The 22,021-nt window shown below is 41.9% G+C and overlaps 1 protein-coding gene across 1 annotated transcript in view; it reads right to left on the bottom strand.

Annotated features, from left to right (window-relative positions):
• The window catches only part of SLC25A36 (solute carrier family 25 member 36), a 33,867-nt gene extending 13,547 nt beyond the window's left edge, over window positions 1-20,320 (bottom strand). The window contains exons 1-4 of the mRNA XM_082767641.1: window positions 20,204-20,320; window positions 11,669-11,839; window positions 6,822-6,899; window positions 3,428-3,528 (exon numbers count right to left, since the gene is read on the bottom strand). Coding sequence (XP_082623767.1) covers window positions 3,428-3,528; window positions 6,822-6,899; window positions 11,669-11,839; window positions 20,204-20,244 — 391 coding nt within the window. The 5' untranslated portion in view covers window positions 20,245-20,320. The remainder of the gene's footprint in view (window positions 1-3,427; window positions 3,529-6,821; window positions 6,900-11,668; window positions 11,840-20,203) is intronic.
• Between the last annotated feature and the right edge of the window lie 1,701 nt (window positions 20,321-22,021).

Below are 22,021 nucleotides of genomic sequence, written 5' to 3'. Positions count from 1 at the left end.
TACATGTGCCTCGTACTTGGTATTCAAGTTATCTGTGTGTATACTAAAAGGCTACAAAAAGTGTATTACCTTAATAGGTAATAAAGTGGTCCCAAATTTTAAAAAAAGTTACACTTGGGTTGGTTTTACAGTAGAGTTCCAAAACCAGCAGCAATAGTATACTAGGCAAAGTAGTTCTGCAGCAGATTTGCATCTGCATTGCCTGAATAATGCTATAAATCACTAAAAAGGCAATTCAGAAAGCCAAACAGGAAGTCACCATCTCATTCAGTTCCCTACGTAAGATTTTATTCTCTGTTGTGGTAAGAGAGGTTGAGTAGGTACAATGAGAAGGCAGAGTTTGCAGTGAATCTGAGAATTTAGCCTAAGTTTGCAATGTACAGAGAAACCATCTTCACAAAAGCAAACACTCATTCTTGTAGTATGCTTTGAATCTCTTCACTGTGCAAGCATGCAAGAATCGTGTGATAAACCAGGTGGTGAGCAAAAAGGATTGCTGAGTATTCCTTTATGGGATATAAAGGTATTTTAGGAATTATGGTAATGTGAATTATATGCTGGAAGCTAGCACACAGAAAAAGGAAAACAATTTCGAATTGCATAAGGCATCAGTTTATTAATATGTAGCGTAATTTGTCCTCCTTCGGATAAAACAAACTTAATAAAGAAGTGTTAATAAAACTAAGAATGTATATTTATCTTGAGAAGGAAGAATCAGGCCTAAAAACCAAAAAGGCTTAAAAAACTGTACCTCAGCTTCTTGCACCCAAAAAAGCTGTGTGCATAAATAAATCCTTATTTAATATAGCATCAGTCTAGCCTGGGATACTTATGTATTAACCTATGATACATGCAAACAGTATTTAAAGTTGTCTGAAGTTCACTATTTAAAGTACTTTCATATATGCATGAGATAAAGCCATGGATAACTTAGTTTTTTTGTTTGTTTGTTTGTTTTTTTATAATTACATTTTTGCATTACTGTATTTTGCAACCTACACGAAAAACTTCATAAATGCAAACGTCATCTCATGCTCATCAGGTATCAGAAGCCTTTATGTGAGAGAAAGGTCTATCCAAAGAAAAAAAAATATCACTTATTTAACACTCAGGTACTCAATTCCTTACTGAAACCCATGGCAGCTGCAAAAGAAAAAACCAAAACTGATTATTTTTGCTAGTTGTTGCAAGTTTATCCACCTTGCCAATTTTGAAATCTTAATATCCAAAACACGTTATGGTGATCTTGCGTTAACCTGTTTAAGTCAACCAATTACAAATTCCCATTTGATCTTGCCCCTGTTCTTTTGCCATTTCCTTGAGATGTTTTGCATCACAGAGCAATACAAACCTTGCAGGTAAAACTTAATGGCTGCTTTAAGTGCATTTTCTGAAATATATTAGAATTGCAAAAACATGGTTAGCATGTTCCCAGGAAAGCACTGTTAACTACAGTCCATGTATATCAGTACACTGCCAGTGCTGAATATCAAGAAATCGTTTGTCAAAGAACCTTCTTCTACAGGTCTTCCAGAGAATGCCTGGAATATACAGTGCCAAGCTGGTCACAAAGAAGCAAACAAAAAAATCCACAACCTGTAGTGAGAACCTACGCTCTGCCCTCAGTTTCATCAGCTACATGGTTCAGCAATACAGCTGCAGTACTAGGGAAGTGTGAGAAACGTAACAGTCACAGAAGCGTTCAATATGAAAGTTGGTATAGAAATGCAAAAAAGGCAAACAGCAGTTAAGGTAAAATAGATTTACCCCAGTCTCCAGAAGTTCTAAGTGCAAATGCGTAATACCAACCTTCTGAAAGGGAAGCAAGTCAGTAAGCAGATACAGAACTCCTGGACAAGCTACAGTCTGCATCTGCAAGTGCTTGGGAAAAGCCACTACATCATATCTACATAAAACTTATTTTTACGATGGAATCAGGACAGTAACTTGAAAAATAAGGAACACTCTGAACCTTCAATTCTCTGCAGCAATGCACAAGTTAAACAATTTGTCTTCAATTGACGATACACTTAATTTTTTTCCCCTATTGCCCATACATTCCCCCTCCCCCCTGTATTTTATTTTTATGTTTTCTCCTATTAACAAACAGTTGAAGACAAAAAAAAAAAAAATTATATAATTAGGGTTTCTGAGGAGATTAACTGATTAGGATGAACTTTTCCATGAAAACCCTTTCCCAGCACATTCCCCGTGCTGCTCACCTACAAACAGAACACACACTGGCAGGTGATAAAAACACTGTGGTTTTGAGCACCCTAATTTGCCCATTTAAGATAAAATAGATGTCTTTATGTCTGTCAGAAGGTTAAATACAGCCATCACGTTTCTCATGTGATAGAGATAAGCATTAGTGTGTTATTTAACTAAAAAGCTAATGTCCCTTAAATTTACTATGCTATCTAACATTTTCTTTGTAGCAGATTATTAGCAAGTATTCAACAGAAAAGTTACCCTACTCATCTTTCTGACATCACCTTCGACAGTCCATTTTAGATTGATTGCAAAATTTGACATAAATTATAAGGTTCAAGAGGCTATCATAATGTCAGAATTCATCTGTGAAACATCTATGACCTATACTGAAAAAAAATAAAAACTTTGAAATATTTGTTTCTACATAGAAAAGACAGGCAACAAATTGTTGCCAGCTCATTTTAGTTTTCCCAGGACAAGTCCTTTATCAGAAACCAGCTCAGTTGCCTTTAACTCCCCCTTGTTAACAATCCCAAAGCACAGAACACACAAATCAAGCAACAAACAGTGGCAATTGCTGAAATACATGTATAACAAAGTTACACTGCAGACTGAAGTAGGAATTCATTTCCAGACTTGAAAATATATGAATATGCTAGAAATCTGCTCTTCTATGCCACTTGAGTGGTTGAGCAAACTTCATGTAGACTAGTGTCTGAGCAAAGGATTTGGAGGGGAGGAGGAGGCTGTTACACAGTTACACAAATATGTGCAAGTATATCTCATAAAGGCAAAAACAAGTCAGATATACAAAGCTGTAACAGAAAAAGTAAGGGTAAAAAATAGATTCCAAACTATTTAGCCAGAGTTCAGTGCACACTGTGTTGTTTATGGTTTGCAGAGCAGATAGTTACTGTGTTTAAAGCACTCATTTTTCATTTCACAAATTTAGAATTGAGGAAGCAGACATGCAAGTTTTCCTGGAAAATGCTATTCACACACATGGTTAAAGACTTCAATTAACATCAAGTGCAAAGTTTCATGCACACAGTCTCCAGGTGGCTTGTTTAACCAGAGGCCAGAAAAGGTAACCATTGCAGAAAGAAGTCATTCAACCACTGAACACTTTGTTTTATTTTTTCCACATTTAATGCCACCTCTCACTTGTCTGTAGAATCTAGAATGAAGAAGCTAAAAAGCTACAGATCCTTACCTGCCACACCAGCTGAAATCATGTGTACCTGGGTAGAATCTGGATTGAAAATATTGTTCAACTTTTCCTTGCAGTTTGAGTAAGCAGCAAAATATATCGCTCTAAAATTAGAACAAGATCTGAGTTATGCTATGTTTTATGCATTGGTGCCCTTACTAGCAGTGCCACTAACTTCGCTAACTCAAGCTCATCTTCTCTCAAGCCTTATTTCTTAAGTAAAAAAAACACTCAACGTTATAATTCCTGCAAAGCATTGGGACTGTTTTAGGAATGAAGAAAATGAGCACACTTTACAATGTTATTTCTTACACAACAGCTCCAGTTAACACTCAGGGAGGGGAAGAATACCTAATTATAAATAGATGTACAGCAACAGTTTCTGTGACACTAGGAAGCTTAGCCCAGAAAGCGAAACACTGTTGAAGTGAGAACTGGAGTTACATTGTTTGGTATTTCTTTAACAGACTTCCTTCTAAAGGCGTAAGCTCCTTTCAACATTATGATTTGAGAAGAAATAAAAAATATATAGGACTTGTTTATTTAAAAGAAACATTACATATTTATAATTACATTTATATTTTAAAAGCTTCAGCAACTCTGAAGATGGGAACCACACTTGCTTTCTATAGTTCTGTATTTTGATCGGGCACTTTGTATGTTCTCCCCCCCCTCCCCCCCCCCGAATACACTACATAGAAAATATTTCTAAACTTGTACTACATTCAAGTTTGTAACCTGCTATCAAGACAAAGCTAGGCAAAAAAGTTAGCATGTCAATGTAATATGATGAAGATACTTGTTTTCATTCATTAGAGCCATTACATTGATTTTAAGTACACAGAAAATACATTTTGAATTTGCAACTGTTGTTTTTCAACGACTTAGACACCTCCCTACAAAAGGAAAAAAATCCAAGCTTTCATGAACAGACCATTAACCTCATTAGCAGTACAAACATGTTTTTCTTTATTATAAAAAATGATAAAGTGTTTGCTCAATGGCTGTAATTTCTAAAATGGAATCTCAACCCAGTTAAGTATACTGGATGTGTTATGAAACATGCTTCTCTACAGCTTATTTAAACAAAGACCTGCTGTTAAGTCCACTTAGCTAGTACCAAATTGAAATGAAGTACAGGATGAAAACAGTCTGCCAGAGGGCAAGGGAGATGTGCTTATTTATAAGGCATTACAGCAAGTAGACATTTTTAGTATGAACACTGAAAAAAGCAAGCTAACTATTTTATGTGAGGGAAGATGGGAAAGGAAACTAAACAAGATTTACTGAAAAGCAATTTACTGAAGAGTCTGATTGATGGGTTGTTGTTGTTTTTTGTTTTTGTTTTTGTTTTGCAATTGAGGATTTTTTCATTGAGGGTAATCACAAAATGGAATTCAGTGGTGCTAAGAATGATCACGAGTTAAGAATGATGGTTGCAATGCATCTTTTAAGTCTCTTGACAAAGTAAAAAGAAAAGTTTTATGAATGTTTATGAAAAAAAAAGAGTGCTAAGTTCCAAGAGCTTACTTTCCCTGAACGATGATGCAGAGATCAATGGGCCTTTATGGGTTGATAAATTACATGTAAAAATTTTTTTTTTTTTGTGCAGAAGGATAAAGTGAGAGCTGGCAGAGCAAGCATGCGGTCCACACATGGTGTGCATTTGCATGCTTTTAGTGCAGGGTGAATAAAGCTGCAGGTACTAAAGATATAAACTGCAATCATGCATTGCTTTATTATAGAAGGAGGACACAGAACATAACTGAAGAGATTAAAGGGACAGGAACAGAAAACTTCCTAGCAATGGCAACAGTTGGAATGAGAGAAAGCATCCATAATGAACATTTAGAACCAGACTGGACTACCGAGCAGAGTTGCGTTCTTCAATTCAGGAACTATCTGGCTTAGAAAATGTGAAAATAATTCCTTACCTATGACCTATGTTTTTTGTTGGTGGTTCCTGGTTTTGAAATACAAGTAGCATTGCATGTGGCAAAGTCTTCAAATGCTAATTTCCCAACAGCAGATTAAGAGAACATGACCCTAGATTTTCCTTACACTCATTTCCTTTTTGAGGGGATTATATTCAGAATGATGAAATATTATATGCTGAGATCAAGAACACAGCTACTAGAATTATTTCAGCTTCTCCACATATCAATTCTAAGTTAATGATCAGAAAATACCTCAAGGATTCCTAATACTTCAAAAAAAACTGCTAAAATAAAAGTATTCCAACTGCTGAATCATGCTTTTCTCTTCATACAGGGAACCTACATAGCAACATCTTATCTGTCAGATTCAAGCAGCAGACAGAGCAATGCTGAATAGAAAACGTATTTGAATAATATTTTCCAGAAGCATCCAAGACCCTTGAACCACTATCATTAAAATATTCCTCAACTGGGCGTGCAGGAAAAAGGAATAATCTTCTGTTCAGACCAAGAGGTAAAGGGAAGCAGTGCACTAAGTCAGTGGAGGAATAAAACCATTGTGAATATATATTCCTGCTGCAAAAAGACATTTCCCTTAAAAACAGAAGAGAAAGGAACAAAAATAGGCCAAAAGATAGCTAGCCTCATTAGGACTAAGTAGTTTTACACATCTTGGCCTTCATACTCTTCCTTAGCTATTCTATTTTTGGAATGAACTTCAGCTAACACTTGTACGCGAGAATCAATTCAAACTGGCGTAACTGAGGTCTGAATAAACCTCACTCTGCTAACAGCAGCAGCTAGAGCATTTAGGCTGGGGCAGAACAACTGACAGCCACAACACCACTGCCAGTCGGACCAGATTTACAATCTGGTTTGCTGCACTCTCTGCCACTGCCCCACTACTTTTTGGAGTCCAGCCCACTGCTGGATCAGCCTCATCTGTGACAGCTGTGTCTCACTCAACTCATTCTTTCTCTTTTTCAAAACAGACTTCCCACTGCATTAGGCCAGTGGTCTGTGCTTCAACAGAATTCAGGAGGGGAGAAAGACACGGTGTTTTGAAGCTGGTCACACAACTGCTTCCTGAAGATGATGGATTAACTGAAGGCTAAATCTACCTGTGCATAAGGCACAAACTTCTGCTTACATGTGCAACTCCTGAAATATTCTCCTTCTTAACTGGAAGAAGCTCAATAACAAATAACATTCAGAAAGAGGCGTTAGTAAATGCTCAGGTAGCTGGTGCAGAGATGTGGGACTAGAGCTGTGCAGCATGAGTGACTCATTGTTTCAGACAAACTAACCCTGAAACAATTTTTTCTATTTACTAGATATTTACTGTTTACACTACAGATGCAATACCACACTTGAAATTAACCCTAAATCCCTTGAAAAATATACAGCAACCAAAATTTCACTGAAATTATTTTGCTTACTGAATGTCTGTTTGTATTTACCTGGAAGGAGCAACGCCTACCAAATTAGGACCCAGCCCTCTAAACAGAGAACGAGGACCTTCTTTTTGCAAGATCATCCTAGAAAACAAAAGTGACATACTTTAATATTCACATCAAAATTAAGGAATGCACTAACAACCATTACAAAATCATTTTAAGCTCTAATCTTTGTGTACACATCCATTAATAACCTTGACAATGCAATGTTCACCACAAAAGATGGATCATTTCCCAGAACTGGCATAATATAAATTCAATGGCTGCTTGACATACCATAAAAATCCAGGAAATAAAGACAGAAGTAATGGCTTATGACATCTATACAGACTCTCCCCAAAGATCAAGCACATATGATGCTACCTATTGTTAAGCAGTTAAAGTGTCCTTATATTAGAGAGAAAATACTAAACACTGAAATCTCATGTTCCCGTAAGCTCTTCTAAATTGCTTTAGAGAAAAAATATTAGTTTCTGCTCTATATTCATCACCCTTTAGCTCCTAATTTGGGAACTTTCTTTGGATGAGAGGGGCAGGGAGTGAAAGGGAAAACAGGAAAATTTATAAAGATTCAACTACAGGAACAGTTGGGTGCCTCCTAAGGGCAGTTTAAGGAGACGTTCACTCTGATGCCCAGCCAAGCACATCTTTTGCAAGCTATCACCCACTCTTCTCAAAAAGACAGCAACCTCAACATGGTTTTGCATGTGCTACCCTGGTTTGATTCAACAAGACTCAGTACAGTAAGGTACACGTCAAAAGTTCAATGTAAAGCAGCCATTGGGATGAGAAGTGCTGCCTCCGCTGTCCCTATAAATCATATGATTTAAATCGGCACGTTTCAAAACGTGCTGTGTCATTCACATGATTTTGAAAGATTTACCTTTGCACTGCAAGATTCAAACTACACTACACGTGACCTCTAGTGGTATGTGAACTGTTTCAGTGTCAGGGAGCCTTCTACAGCCCCCTACCTCTTGCTCTGCCCTCCCTATTCCCCCAGAGTTTCCCCTTACACTGGGCACTGCTTCACAAACCTACAGGCATCCGTGTCAGTTGCAGCACCACAATGTAGCTCCTTCTATGCCAGAAGTGCCCAACGTCTTTGAGATCTTTTTTCTAGTGATTAGGAGAAAAATTGGTGGTAATCAGGGTATTTAAGATACTCTACAAAGTGTTCCACTAGAAACCATTCTTAGCTTTACTCTTTCTGTAAGTTACAGTGGTTATTTTGACTCTGCTGAAATATAAGGAAACAGACCCCCCCCGATGTGAGAAGTGGCCCTCCCTTAAGGCTAGGAGGTATTCCCTCCTCCATCCATCCATCAGCAACCGCTTATCAGTTCTGAACCGCTGCCTGTGTGCTCCTGGCCAAGCACTGCCGCTGGCCATGCATCAAATGGGTTTTCTTTAACTCATTCCTGAAAAGACAATCCCCACCTCTGTAGGTAAGATATGACCTCCCACCTTTGCGGGACTTACAGAGAAACAGAGGGGTAACTAGTCAACTGAGACATCAAGCAAGGTGTTACTCATATGTCAGTGTTTGGAATATCTTTTGCACAAAACTACGTTTTTTTAAAACAATGAGACCAGGTTGAAGACCATTATGCAACAAGTTATCTTGGTACTTTACGAGGATACCCATTAATATCCAGTTTCAGTGAAACCAATCTGTCCAACAAACTAGATGCTAATCAGACACAGTATTTTAAGAAGTACAGCAAGATATGGGAGACTGAAGGAGGAGAAACAAGGACTACCTGCGTCCCTATCACTGCAAACTGCTCTAGCAATTCAGTTAGGCACAGCTTTTAAGTTAGGAATTAACTGCTTCACTGGACGTTGCAACATAAAACTCAGTGCTTATTTATTTAGAAACACGGGCCAATACACACAAATATTTCTTCTTCAAAGAGACGTACAGGTTAATGACAAGTCAATTGCTCAATAAAGCAAACTACCATTGTATAAATGGCCATTTTGCTTGCAATTTACTATCAGAACAAACAGATGAAAGTCATCCATAGCACTGAAAGAGATTCCAGATCTATTCTGATTTCCAGCAGCTGAGATTGTCTATTTTACCACAGTTTTGCTGTCAAATCAAAACAAAAGTTTACAAAGTTTGTTCTCAGTAATCAAAAATAAAGCAGTGTTTGTGAACTGTTGCATCAGTGTGAAATAGTCACCGTGACTGTTTAGGAAAATCAGCATATCATGTGTCCAGCAATGCCGTAGCTTCATAGCCACAACAATTAATATGAATCCACTGAGTGAGTAAAGTTGCTTCACAGCAATAATTAGAGTATTCAAAAGCACTTTGGAAATCCTCATTACTTAGACAAGTGTGTTATCCTAAAAGCAATTCTAATGCTTTTGGAATGAACTCTTTGAGATAATCTTAGCATATTCCATAAAGCTGAGCATGGTTGCAGCATCAGATGATAGCAAAGCTGTACCCAATTAACACGTGATCTGTGCCCACATAACGCACTACTAATTGAACATCACCTTACACCACAATATGAAGTGTTGCAAATACATGCATGTATGCACAAATATGAATGCATACAAAGCAGCAGGAACCTCAGTGTCTCAGAGAAATTTATGAGTAAAGTCTCTTTTTTGTTTCCTCTAGATCTACAGTGTCCCAAGACTTGCTGGAGTAACTAAGAATCCAAGAGAAGTCACAGCAGAATTTCCCCTAACAGCAGGCAGAAAGGACTATAATGGTTGTAGTTATCGATGCTCTTCTGCATTCCCAGATACCAGCTGCACGAGTTAAATTCTACTCTGAAAATAAGACACAACCTTTTTGCATTAAAGATCAGATCTCAGAGCCTGCACTGTTTAGTGAAATCAGAGAACAGCAAACCCACAGCTGGGAGAGCAGTACAAATGTTCCATATGGCCTCAACTGACCTGCCAGTGTTATGTGGGGCAATCCACATTGCAAGGTCGGTCAGATTTCCATTATTAAGACCTCTGGTTTAAACTCAGTCGAGGTTAGATATAACAGGCATCAGCAACATGATATGCCCAACAGATATTTAGGAATAACGGAATTTGCTTCTGTTGCCAGAGAATGCAGTCACCTGCACTAGCTCTTCTCAGTTTGTTTCCTGGCACAGATGCCTTTTAAGTCACCTCTGTTGACACTAAGGATGCAGAAGTGATTCCACAACAGTTAGCTAACTGGAATTCTGACAGCGTTTGCCTAATTCAACTCGCTTTTTGACGAGTACTTTAAGCTCAATCATGAGAGCCTTGGAACACTGCACTGAATTTGGTGTGAGAAAATACAACCAAACCCTAACCTACAAATCAGAAAACATCAAATATCGATAAAGGCATAAGTGACGGAGGTCCAAACTGAGTTCCCCACTAAATCCACTGAAATCCCTAGTATCTTAAAGCAGAGGCCTAAAATAATTATGTTCTACAACTACATATTTCTACAGACACAGCACATTGCCATGTCATCTGGGATTTTTATTTTTTTTCATATTTGTTGTATTCAAAGAACTTGAAACCTACAGAAGTTACTTGGCATTTCAGTAATTTGATACTTACAAGGAATAAAACACATCTAAGCAAAGAACAAAAGGAACAGCAGATACATATTCTCATACCAAGGATCAAGAATTAACGTGTAGTAGCAATTTAAAAAAAAAAAAAAAAAAAAAGCCAGCCCTAGCAATGAAGTTCATCATGAACTACCTCTACCGCACTCTGAATTTGTTTCCTGCAAAGACGGATAGAAAAACAACCTATTTTAGGCATTTTAGGGCTTCTATCAGAGGAGCATATGAAAAACATCTGATCCTCCTGCAATTTATTTGGACTCATTTCTAAGTAGAAGGCAGAAAATCCAGAACATTCAGGAAAGAAGCTGAATTGCTCAGCTTCCACCATGAGAAAGTTAGTAAGGCAAATGCCAGTGTTTCAGATGGAGTTCTCCTTCCTTGTCACAACCTGAGCCCTACCCACTGACATACTTGTTCCCAACATGTTCACCCATCAGACACTTACCTGCAAAAAAAACAAATGAACAAACAAAAAACTCTCAATCAAGACTTCCAGACTAAGAAAAACCTTCTGTCCAACATGCTATTTAGGTACAAGCTCCATTTAAATAAATGCTGTGCTCTAACCTGATAAACCCTTAAATCCTTCACTGCAACTGCCAGAAGGGGTTGCCTACAAACTACTTCTCACTGATTCATTACAGATAACAGTAGCTTCTTACACTTGTCCGAGTCTGCCTAATGCAAAAAGCAGGAGCACATCTTTCCTGGAAGGAAATTTTCCTCCTATACCCAAATGCTGAAGCCACCTTCCCGTCACTGGCAAGATGGAGTCGCCCAGAGTGAAGGGAATCTTGCCTCTGTTCTGCAGACATTAGGAAAAACGCCTTTATCATGAGAGTGGTCAAACACTGCAGGCGGCTTCCTAGCAGGGGGTGCCCCATACCTGTCAGTGTTGACAAGGCACTTAGATAATGCCCTCAATAATATGCTTTAACTTTTGTTTAGCCCTGAAGTGGTCAGGGAGTTGGACCTTATGATTTTGTAGGTCTCTTCCAAATGAACTATTCTAATTTTAAGCATTACATTGCTCCCAGTGAGTTTTTAGGATATAGTTTGGGTCCGTGAGTCCTACAGGGGATGTATGTTCTGACTAATTCACGGTGCAAACTGACACATGAAAGACATTTGGAAAAACAGAATGTGATACAGTTGAACAGCAAAATGTGCAATCATCTCATAGTAACATCATAATAGGCATAAGAGTGTGAATCCTTCCCCAAAAGCCCAACCAGAAACCTACTACCCATGCACACTCACTTCAAACAATGGAGAGGTCCAGGAGAAACTCTAGTTACTCGATTGACACTGGGACCATTCACCGTGTTGAGATGGACTTCGGAGATGTATAGAGTCACAGAGGAGGATTGCAACCGTGTTTTCACAACTTCCAGTGGACATGTCAGAATTGCACCAACTGTACCTCCACATCTGCAAAGAGAAAGAGGATCAGCGTATTCTAAACTGAAAAAAAAAAGAGAATACAATAATGTATAATTAATGTTATACTGAACACAGCTGATTTGCAAAATGGGAAGAAATAACTGTAATGTGCGTGATAACTGTGGTTACTTGCCCTTGAACGCAAGCACACTTCAGTCAGTTTGTTAATCGCTTAATGTGTAGTGAAAATTTGAACAGACAAAAAGAGTTTCTGAAGTAGTGAAGGTGCACAGTCTTCATCACATGCTGTTCAAATCACTTCGGGAAACTAGCTCAGCATCTCCAATGTTTAACTTCCTGTGGTAAATTTTAACTTCTTTTGAATGTTCAGCATGCTCCCAACCACAACAGAGGTGCCAAAAATCCTTAAGGGTAGAACAGATTTATGCACCACACACACAGGGAAGCTGCTAAAAACTGTAACGTGGCAATTTTATACCACTGAAATTAACAAACTCCCTTCGTATTTTTGGACGTGGTACCACAACAGCAATGATTGTGAGTGCTTCCCAACTCCTGCCCCGTACAGCAAGGCACACTTGGTTCCAAGAACAGCTCCCTGTAGGGCTCAATCTGGGAAGCCAGAAGTCTGACGCTTGTTTCTGTAAGAAGGCCACAGGAAGCTGTGCGTGCCTTACGCTACCAGCAGCGTTATTCCCAGTCTGCTCAAGGAGAGCACAGCCAGGGACACGCTGCCTTTTAGCAGCTTTCTTCAGAGGGCTTCTCTGGTGCTTGTTCACAGGCTAATTAATAATTACCCACACTCCTGTTTAACTACGACCACATCAGCCTCTGAGGGAAAAATATCAAATCCACAAATTTTGATTCCAAAGATAACCCCAAATTCTTGGACTTCACTGTTAATGAAAATAAATGCTACCCTTGAACCTTTTCCCATGTTCTCTTGACTTTGCCAAATACACTTCTTAAAATTACGACCTAGACATGGTATGCACTCATTGGTTTTCTGTTTTGTTTTTTAAACAACAGATTTATATTAGGGTGTTCATTTGTTACAACTCAGTCTGAAATCCACTAACAACCACAGAAATATACTTTGCACTGAACTCAAAGGGCTCAGTATTCACTCCTCTGAAGGAGTAAGAAGAGCTGGTGTATGACCCTGACAAGCACTGAGAATAAGATAACTATCAGCTAGCTTGTTGAAACAAACTTTTAAATGCTGCAAGATTTGTTCATCAGTATTTTTTAAACAACGTCTTCCTAAATGCAAAGGAGAGTTCAGTACAAATTAGCAGGAATAGCTGGGACTCAAGAACTCCTGCAGGCTTTCATGGAAAAGGAGCTTTCAGAGTCTGTCAAGTACAGCTCTTTTCTGCTGCAAACAACACCAGAAATGGCAGTTGTTAGTACAGTGTCACATCCTAAAAGGCTGATGTTTGTATGAATTGAACTGATAGTACCAAGCAACTGCTAAGAATTATGTTTGATGCTGTTCTCTTAATGGTCTGTTTGAATTAGCAACCTAGAGAGAGCCTACTTCTAGAACAGGAAGGCATCTCGTCCCACCCCTAACTCCAACATTACACCGAAGTTTGCCCTCTTTCAAGGTCTGAGGAAAGAAATTAAGTTTGTGAGTCTGAAGAAGTGCAGTCTCACGGGTAGATGGAGGTCGGGTCCTGGCATGCTGTCCAGTAACAGACCGACACAGCTTTCAGAGTAGTATCTTTAAAGCATCACTGAACAAGCATTTTGCTTGCCTGCTCTCCTAATATTCAGCTACAAATAAATTTTTAAAACAGGAGTTGAAGGAATACACAGACTAGGGGAGCAAAATATTTTAGCCAGTGTTGCAAGCAGTAGAAACCCCTGACACGTTTGGGTTGATGACATGCAATACCATGTGAGAGCCACTGGCAGGCCAGCCCTCGGTACAGCCTGACAGAGCTTTTATAGTCTCAAGTGTGTCTTCAAGACTGAGCAAGTCACTGCTCTTCCTGCGATTCCACAGCAGCCAGTGCTGCCTGGCAATGTGCGTGTGCAGGCAACACAGGCAGCTGGCTTCAGGGTTTGTTTCCTTTCTTGCAACCCCTCTGCTTCTGATCCCCCGGAGCCTGCTGCCACTAAGATCTTTCCGCATTTGATTTCAGGCAGGTTACATGAGGACTTGTTTTCAAGCGAAAGCACGTGGTAGGGTTTATATTTGTGTGATGATAAATACTACGGAAGGGGAAAGAAACGAGCAGGAGAAAACTCGGCCCCCATTCAGCAACGGGGCCTGGAATTTGGAGCCTTTAATGCCTCTGGCTCCAGCTACTCCGCACTGGAAAATTTTTCCGAAGTTGAAGATTAACACTGAGCTTGCAAGCTGCACGCTCCCCTGCAGCACACCCAAGCCACCCCGAAGGCTGGCTGACTGCAGCAGCTCTTGTCAGGCGCTCCCTGCAGCTGCGTTACGAGCAGGCCCCCAGCAATGGATTATGAGACTGGTAGGGAAGAGGGCAGACATGCAGCTACTCCATGCTTGCTCTTCTCAAGTCTGCCTTCTGAAGCATTGCTCCATGACAAGGAGCCATTTACCCACAGGGAAGAGGAGCAGCTGACCACCTGCTTCCTTGGGAGAGCTGGGCACTCGCTGCCTGCCCCGATTGCTGCCGTTCACATCATGATTTCCAGTGATCAGCACTCTGGGCACTGCTTCTTACCGAGGGGTTGGCTTTCTTTCTTTAAACAAGATAAAATGTCTCAGATGAACTTGTCAGTAGTGCTAGGCTGGATTATAATTCTCTTCCCTCCCCATTTTCAAGATCTCAAATGGCAACTTCCAAATGAAGAAAGCGGAGAAGTTCTGTGAAGAACTGCGTGGATCCATATCATTCACATGTCTTTGCAAAGTCCCGAATCTCCACTCCTGGCAAAATGTGATACCTCACTTCCCCAGCCCTCAAAAACCCTCATGCAACAGAGACGGCACCTGAAGTCTACGAAGTAGAAGAACCCCCCCCTCCCCCCCCCCGCAACACCGAGGAACCAGCCTTGCTTAGTAGTACCAAGATCCAAGTTAGAACTGATCCACTAAGTGCAAGGATAATCCGGGAACCACACCGACTTATATAGCTGACTTGAATTTTAAGGTAAATACTGCAAGGCTTGGCAAAATAATCTGTTCATGAGAAACCTCAGTGAGCAGCCTGCAGATAAACAGAGACAACTCAGTAACTATGTGACCTGTAAAAATAAGCAACTGTTGAGGAACACGCCAGGTGTTCTGCCACCAGCAGTATTTTACTTAAAAATATGTTTCAAGCCTTGCTTATTTGACATACTAATGGAAGTACTGTGAAAGACACAGCCATTTCTTTGTGCTCCTCATCCTGGCATGCCAGGCACAGGCAGCCTCCAGCTCCAGCTTAGGAGTGCTCTATAAATTGCCAGCAGATCATCACTATCGCTCCTGCTGCCCTCCTCCCAGGATCAAATCTAGGTTTTTTGCTTGGTTGGTTCAGGCTTTTTTTTTTTTTTTTTTTTTGTTATTTGTAGTTTAACACAATTTAGGGAGTAGCACAGTTCAGAAAAACATTTCCCAAAAATTAGAAAATAGTGACATTTATTTCTCTTCTGATTACCACACGTGGGATTTTGTAAACTACTCCAGAAATCTGTTACCTAACAATACCAGAGCTTCAGCATCTCCAGTGCTGGGCCCTACTAACTGTGACTTGTAAAAACAGTTACAAATATGTAACTTTTTTTCTTCAAGATTAGCTGAGTTTCACCAGAGAAAGTGGGTAAGCAACTATTCTCCTGCTGACGGAGCACAAACTGCAAGTGGAAAGGGCAGAGCGTGAGGTGTCCCTGCCCAAAGGTGGCCAGTCGGCAAGTGAGAGTCACCTGAAGTTCTGCACTGTGCTGCAACACAGGGCACAGTGCTAACTCCTGAAGCAAGGCAAGGCACTTTGCTAACGTGTAAGCCAGGACACAGACCCAGCCCTTAATCCCAAAGCTTCCAAACTGGAAAAAAAAAAATCATTTTGTAAAAACTGATTTCTAATGAATGTCATGAAAGACCCTAGTTATCTTACCTATCCCAAACTTGACTTTTGTCTCTAATCAGTGTTTACTACAAGCCTTTGTGAGCTTTGCCAAGTGCTTATAAGAAAGCTGACTTTTATCAGAAACACCTGATTGTATAAGGGCATGATAATCTCCCTGTAGGTACTAATTAACTTAAAGTAAATCCACAAAAAACAACAACAACAACAAAACAACAAAAAAACACATGGGGAAAAAAAGAAGATTAAAAGACCATTACTAACCCAGACAAGTCAGAAAATTAAATATTCAGCTTGAACCGCACAAAACAGCACAAGAGCCGATGCACTCAGCAAAACAGGTAGACAAATAGCTACCAAACAAACTCAAAACAGATTTACAGCAAAACCAAGAACAGTTGTCTCTACTTGCTATCTCTTGGACAGAAGAATTTCGGAAGACTGCAACACAAGCCTAATCCAGAGAGCACCCATGGAAAAAAAAAAAAGCGCATTTGATTCCAAATGTGTATTTAGAAGACCATCACCTCACCTGATTAATGTATTTGGACATATTTTGGCTTTACGCTCTGCTAGCACTTCAGCACAGATCCCCAGAACAAGTCAACCCCTTGTCCCAGATCAACCTCTCTTACTGTGACGATATGCACGGAAAGAAATACGCATATGCTCCATAAGCTAATCCTGCCCAGCATTCAAATCAAGGGATTTATTTCCAGGGACAGCTGGACAAGAAAACCTTTTGGTGTTTCAGGCTGGGAGTACCTGCTTAGGAGTCGCTGCCCTCGTGCAGCATTGTGGGCTGCAGTCTGCTGCTACGTGTGGACACCCCTGCAGTGAAAGCAGGGACAGCTCTGGTGTGGATGAGGGTCTCAGCATTACAGCCACTGGACTGTCTGCAAACGCTCCCAAGAGGATTAATATTCCCAGTAGCGCTGGTACAGCTGACCTATAATTGTAACTAGCACTGTTTAAGAACCACCAGCTTCTCTTCCTTTAGGTAATTGCTTATTTTATACAAGCCCAGGATGAGGCTGCATAGCACTTACCTTAGATTCACCTTTCACTGTATTTGGCACTGCGGCCTCAAAGACTCGAAGATAACCCTCGACCCCGTTATCTTGGGTCTACATTCATTCATGTACTTTACCTGCTGCTTCTCTTTCCTCTGTGAAAGAGTTCCCTGCAAATACTGACTGACAAGATAAACAGTGAGAAAACTGATCTCAAAAAGCCGTCAGGAAAACACCGAGCCACTTGCAAGCAGAACACTTTCTGATCTCTTTACCACCTACCACAAATTCAGGTCCCCAGACTGCCAGCAAGTTCACAGACCCGTCTTACAGCATGAGAGTAACAGGCGGGCACATCGACAGGTAAGTTGCAGGTCTGAATATCAAACCTACAGTATCCCTCTGTTGAGAAGGAATTTAAGGCCTTTGGGAAATGAAACTTTCAGAACCAGCAAGAATGCATCTCACTAATCTGGAAGTTCCAGGGGTTTCCGATTATTATACTGCTACACTTGTACATTACGTATCTTTCTCATTAATACACTGGCTAGGAGTACCAGCAGCCCACAGCGCCCTTGTTCACAGATTATACTTTTTGCTGAAGTTTTAAAAAATAACAATTTTAATTTAACTTCCTTAAACTAAGAAATATTAATCAAACCTGTTTCTAATTAACAATGTAAAAATGAAATCCCCCTGATGTGCTGACATACAAAAACATACAAGTGAAAATTGGAAAAAATAATATGAGGGGAACAAGCATCGCTGCTTTCCATTATCCAAAACAAACACTAACGCCGACAGCATAGCTTCAATTAGGACCTAGGACAAATAAATACTTACAACGTGACATTTGTATCAAGTAAAACAGCTTGACAGCTGAAAACATCACTCAACTAGAAGGAAATATGAGAAACATTAGCTTCACAATTCTTCAGATATAGCTATTTTCATGCAATTTGGTCATATCACGGAGCAAAAGCCAAGCTACTCAATGCTTCAAGAAAGAATTGCCTTTTTTTTCCCCCCCTGCAGTAGAGTACCTAAACACAAAATTAACCTAAAGTTGAGGCAGAAAGGCACTAACCTCCTCCTATGCCTCATAACAGGAAGAACTAGTTCTCAAAGACATTCAGGGTTATGCCAGGAATGTATTTTAAGGAAGGAGGGAGTCCAGGTGCTTGGTAACTCAATTACAGGTCAAGTCCCTATTTTCTGACAGGCAGTTAGAAAGGCAAAAAAACACCACCAATCACCATCCTACACTCTAAGTTATTAACTAATATCTTCCTAACTGAAATAAAGAAAAATCCAGGAGTCTTTCACATGTACAGTATCTATCTTTCTAAAGAATTCTAACTATCTTAAGTGGATTATTTGAATTTTGACTATTTTAACCACTACAGGGATTCTGCAATAAAAGCACCTGAGTTTACACGGCCAACGCATTGTCTACAGTGACAACAGTGGTTATCTGACTACCAAATGGAAAAACAGACAACATAAATACAATCAACAGCTTGACTCCTGAAAAGGGTGAGTTCGGAGCGATGCAACCGAGTACCTCAGCAGAAAGTTGAGCTTCCCATGAAATATGATTTTGTGTCAGGATCCAACATTACAGGCATCCCAGCTATGGCCCCACAAGGATGAGATACGATTAGCAGATGGAGCTGGGTGGTAGCTACACAGTTTGTGGAAAGAGATCCTGACAAATAAGTTCATTGGGATAAAATATGAGCTAAGTAAGTGGCTGCAAATGTGTCACAGCATGAAACTGAACTCCAGGTCCACTGCTGATCCGTTCTGGAAGGCTCCCTGCAATCACTGTACAGTTAGAAGGAGTGCACAATGGTGGTTTTGCAAACAGCCTAGAAAACTATGTTTAAATGTCCTAAGACATGTCCTAAAGTTAGTGCATGGAACTAATTGCTTACAAATTGTAGCAGTTACAACTGCCTTTTTTGGAACATGTTAGTAAAAGGCTGTAACACTTTTTCTTTTATTAACATGGAATTCTTATTTTTCCAACTTATTTCCAACAAGAGTGATGTTCTTCCCATTCTATGTATTTTCTGCTTCTGAATGGGACTGCTGTTATGCTTACACGTACACCTTCAGAGAATCTATTTAAAGTCAAGAAAGTCTAAGATGTGCATTGGGTGGGGACTGCATGTGAAAATAGTACTTTGTTGATGTATTGGCTGATGCATGAACCAGTCCAGCAAAATCACTTAGAAGAGCTTCCTTTTCTAAAGAAATAAAGAAGCACCATTTCAACTCATTGATGGTGCTAGACGTCATATGCCCACCATTCCAAAATAAGTACTGAATTAGTTATTTTTAACACAGGATTAGTATTTCTGTTACACAATACCAGCCACATTTACAACTGACATGCAGTTACGAGGCAGAGAAAGGTGAGATTCTCAAAAAAAAAAAACTAACAGAGTAAAATTACTTTTAAGAAATCAAATCAGGTAGAAATTGGTGAGCAATTTTCTTCCGCTCCTGTACCCCTGCCCAGTACTGCTAAAATGGTCAACCAAACCTGTTGGGTGGGGATACGGATACAGAAAGATATAGAAAAAGAGGGAGGAGAGATTATTAGAAATACAATGTCAACTTCCACATGAACCGGTAATAGCCCAGAAGTACTGCAGTTTGACAGCTGATGTTGAATTGTCACAAAGCAAGCTAGGCAGCTACCAAAAAATCCTAGAATGGCCCCACCTACGTCGCTAAAACAGCAATGTCATCACTTAGAGCTTCAGTAATGAAAACGGGAATTAAAGACTTAACGTAGATGTTACAGCAAGGGTCAGCAGATTAAGACATCGGTGCTGGCTGCATGCAACCTCCCCTGCAGCCCAAAGGGAAGCAGAGCTTCCTTCCTTTTCAGGTCCCCCCGAGGACTGACGAGGGCTCCAGCAGATCGATCCGCAGCCCCCCACGGCAGCAGAGGCGCCTGGCGGTGACCCCGCACAGCTCCCCCCCTGCCCAGCACGGCCAGAGCACGCCGCCAGCTTGGCCGGGCTCCGCTCACAGCAGCCGCGGGGCCGCTCCCGGTCACCCCGCCCGCTGCAGACGGGGGCGGAAGCTGCACCGCGCCCCCCTCCCCGCTCCGTGCCCCCGAGCAGGCCGCGCACCCGCAGCCGGGCCCTCAGCGTGCGGCCTCCCCTCGGGGCACCCCAACCGCGGGCTGCCGGCCCCCGCACCGCACCGGGCGGGCCGGGGGGCGCTGCCCCCGCTCCCCACCGCCTCACGGGCTCCGTTACCCCCCCTCAGCCCCCGCCCGGGCCCCGAGGTCCCCCCGCGCCCCGCACCCGCCGGCGAAGAGGTGCACCAGGGTGTCCCGCTGGCTCATCCTCGGCAACGGCCGCTTCCGGCCCGCGCCCGCCGCTGCGCCGCTTCCGGCGCGGACGGGGACGGGGCTGGGGACGGGGCTGGGGAGGGGGCGGGGCCCGGCCGCTGGCTCCGCCCCCTCCCGGGCCGCTACGGCGCGGAGAGGGAGTGGAGGTAAACAGAAGCGGCTATTGGCTGGGGGGTGACGTCACCGCCGCGCTCCGCACTATATAAGCGGGGCCGTGGCGGGTGCTCTACCATAGTGCTGCCCGGCTTCTGTCAGTCACGGCTCGGAGTCCCCGTGTTTGTGGTGCCCCAGTCCTGGGTGAACGCCCCGCTCCCTCACAGCGCCCTCGGCCCCTGCCCCTTGTTTTTTTGTGTTGCAGGCTCGGCTGCTGGGGGCTCCCCGGTGTTGCATCCTTGGGGTTTTTCCGTGTGGGGCGTTGTGAGTCATCAGCGCGGTTCCGCGCCGCTGTTCCTCAAGAGCAGGCGTTACGTTGTACGAAATCAAAAATGGTGCCCCACGGGGAAGGTGTTAGCGTGGCACATAAAGTTGGCTGAGTCAATGCTCTCAGAGCCCGAGCACCTTCAAGCAGATAAATGGCAACCTACAATCTTCATGAATGCAGTGCTATCTAAAGAATTAACATCAAGGTCTTCCTAAGTATGAGGATTGTATTACTATTTTGTAGAAATGCAACATTTTTTTTAGCTCAAAAGAAGTGAAAGTGCACTCTAAAGCAGCAATTTCTTAACCTAAAAATCCATCAGAAGGTGAACTGAGGTGAAAGAAACCAATAAGCTAGAAATGCAATCTGGAGTTTTGCAAGAGGAGGAGGTGGGGTGAAAGAAAGGCTGGAGGGATGTGTGAGATGGGGAGGTGCCGAGGCAGGGGGACGTGGTTAATGGTGAACTGAGACAAGCGGGGTGATGATTTCAGTCAGCATTTTGCATTGGTGTCCCCCACGCAGCATGTTGTTGAAGCTAGTGAACCAACGAGTGAGACTTGAAATAGTTCATTAAAAACAAATTATTCCAAAATAGCAGCACACACTTTACTAACCTGTAGTATACATATGTGAGATGTATTAAACTTATTCAAAAATCCACCAATTTGTCTACCTGAACTTGAGCAAAGTTTTTGATATGGTCGCTCACCACATTCTTCTCTCCAAATTGGAGAGGTATGGATTTGACGGATGCACTGTTAGGTGGATAAAGAATTGGTTGGCTGGTTGCAGCCAAAGGGTTGTGGTCAATGGCTCTATGTCTGGGTGGAGGCCAGTCACAAGTGGTGTCCCTCAGGGGTCGGTCTTGGGATCTGTGCTCTTCAACACCTTTATCAATGACGTAGATTATAGGAATCAAGTGCATCCTCAGCAAGTTTGCAGCTGACACCAAGCTGAGCGGTGCAGTCGGTACAATAGAGGGAAGGGATGCCATCCAGAGGGACCTGGACAGGCTGGAGAAGTGGGCCCATGAGAACCTAATGAGGTTCAACAAGGCCAGCTGCAAGAAACTTGAGAGCAGCCCTGCAGAGAAGGACCTGGGGGTCCTGATGGACGAGAACCTGGACATGAGCCAGCAGTGCGAGCTTGAAGCCCAGAAGGCCAACTCTGTCCTGGGCTGCATCAAAAAAGGGGTGGCCAGCAGGGAGAGGGAGGTGATTGTCCCTCTCTGCTCTGCTCTTGTGAGACCCCACCTGGTACACTGCGTGCAGGCTTGGGGCCCCCAGCACAAGAAGGCTGTGGAGCTCTTGGAATGGGTCCAGAGGAGGGCCACTAAGATGATCAGAGGGC

This window comes from Aythya marila, assembly GCF_965140915.1.
Source record: "Aythya marila genome assembly, chromosome: 9".
NCBI classification, from domain to species: domain Eukaryota; kingdom Metazoa; phylum Chordata; class Aves; order Anseriformes; family Anatidae; genus Aythya; species Aythya marila.
Note: the sequence above shows the minus strand (reverse complement) of the source record. Positions and strands in the feature narration are given on the sequence as shown.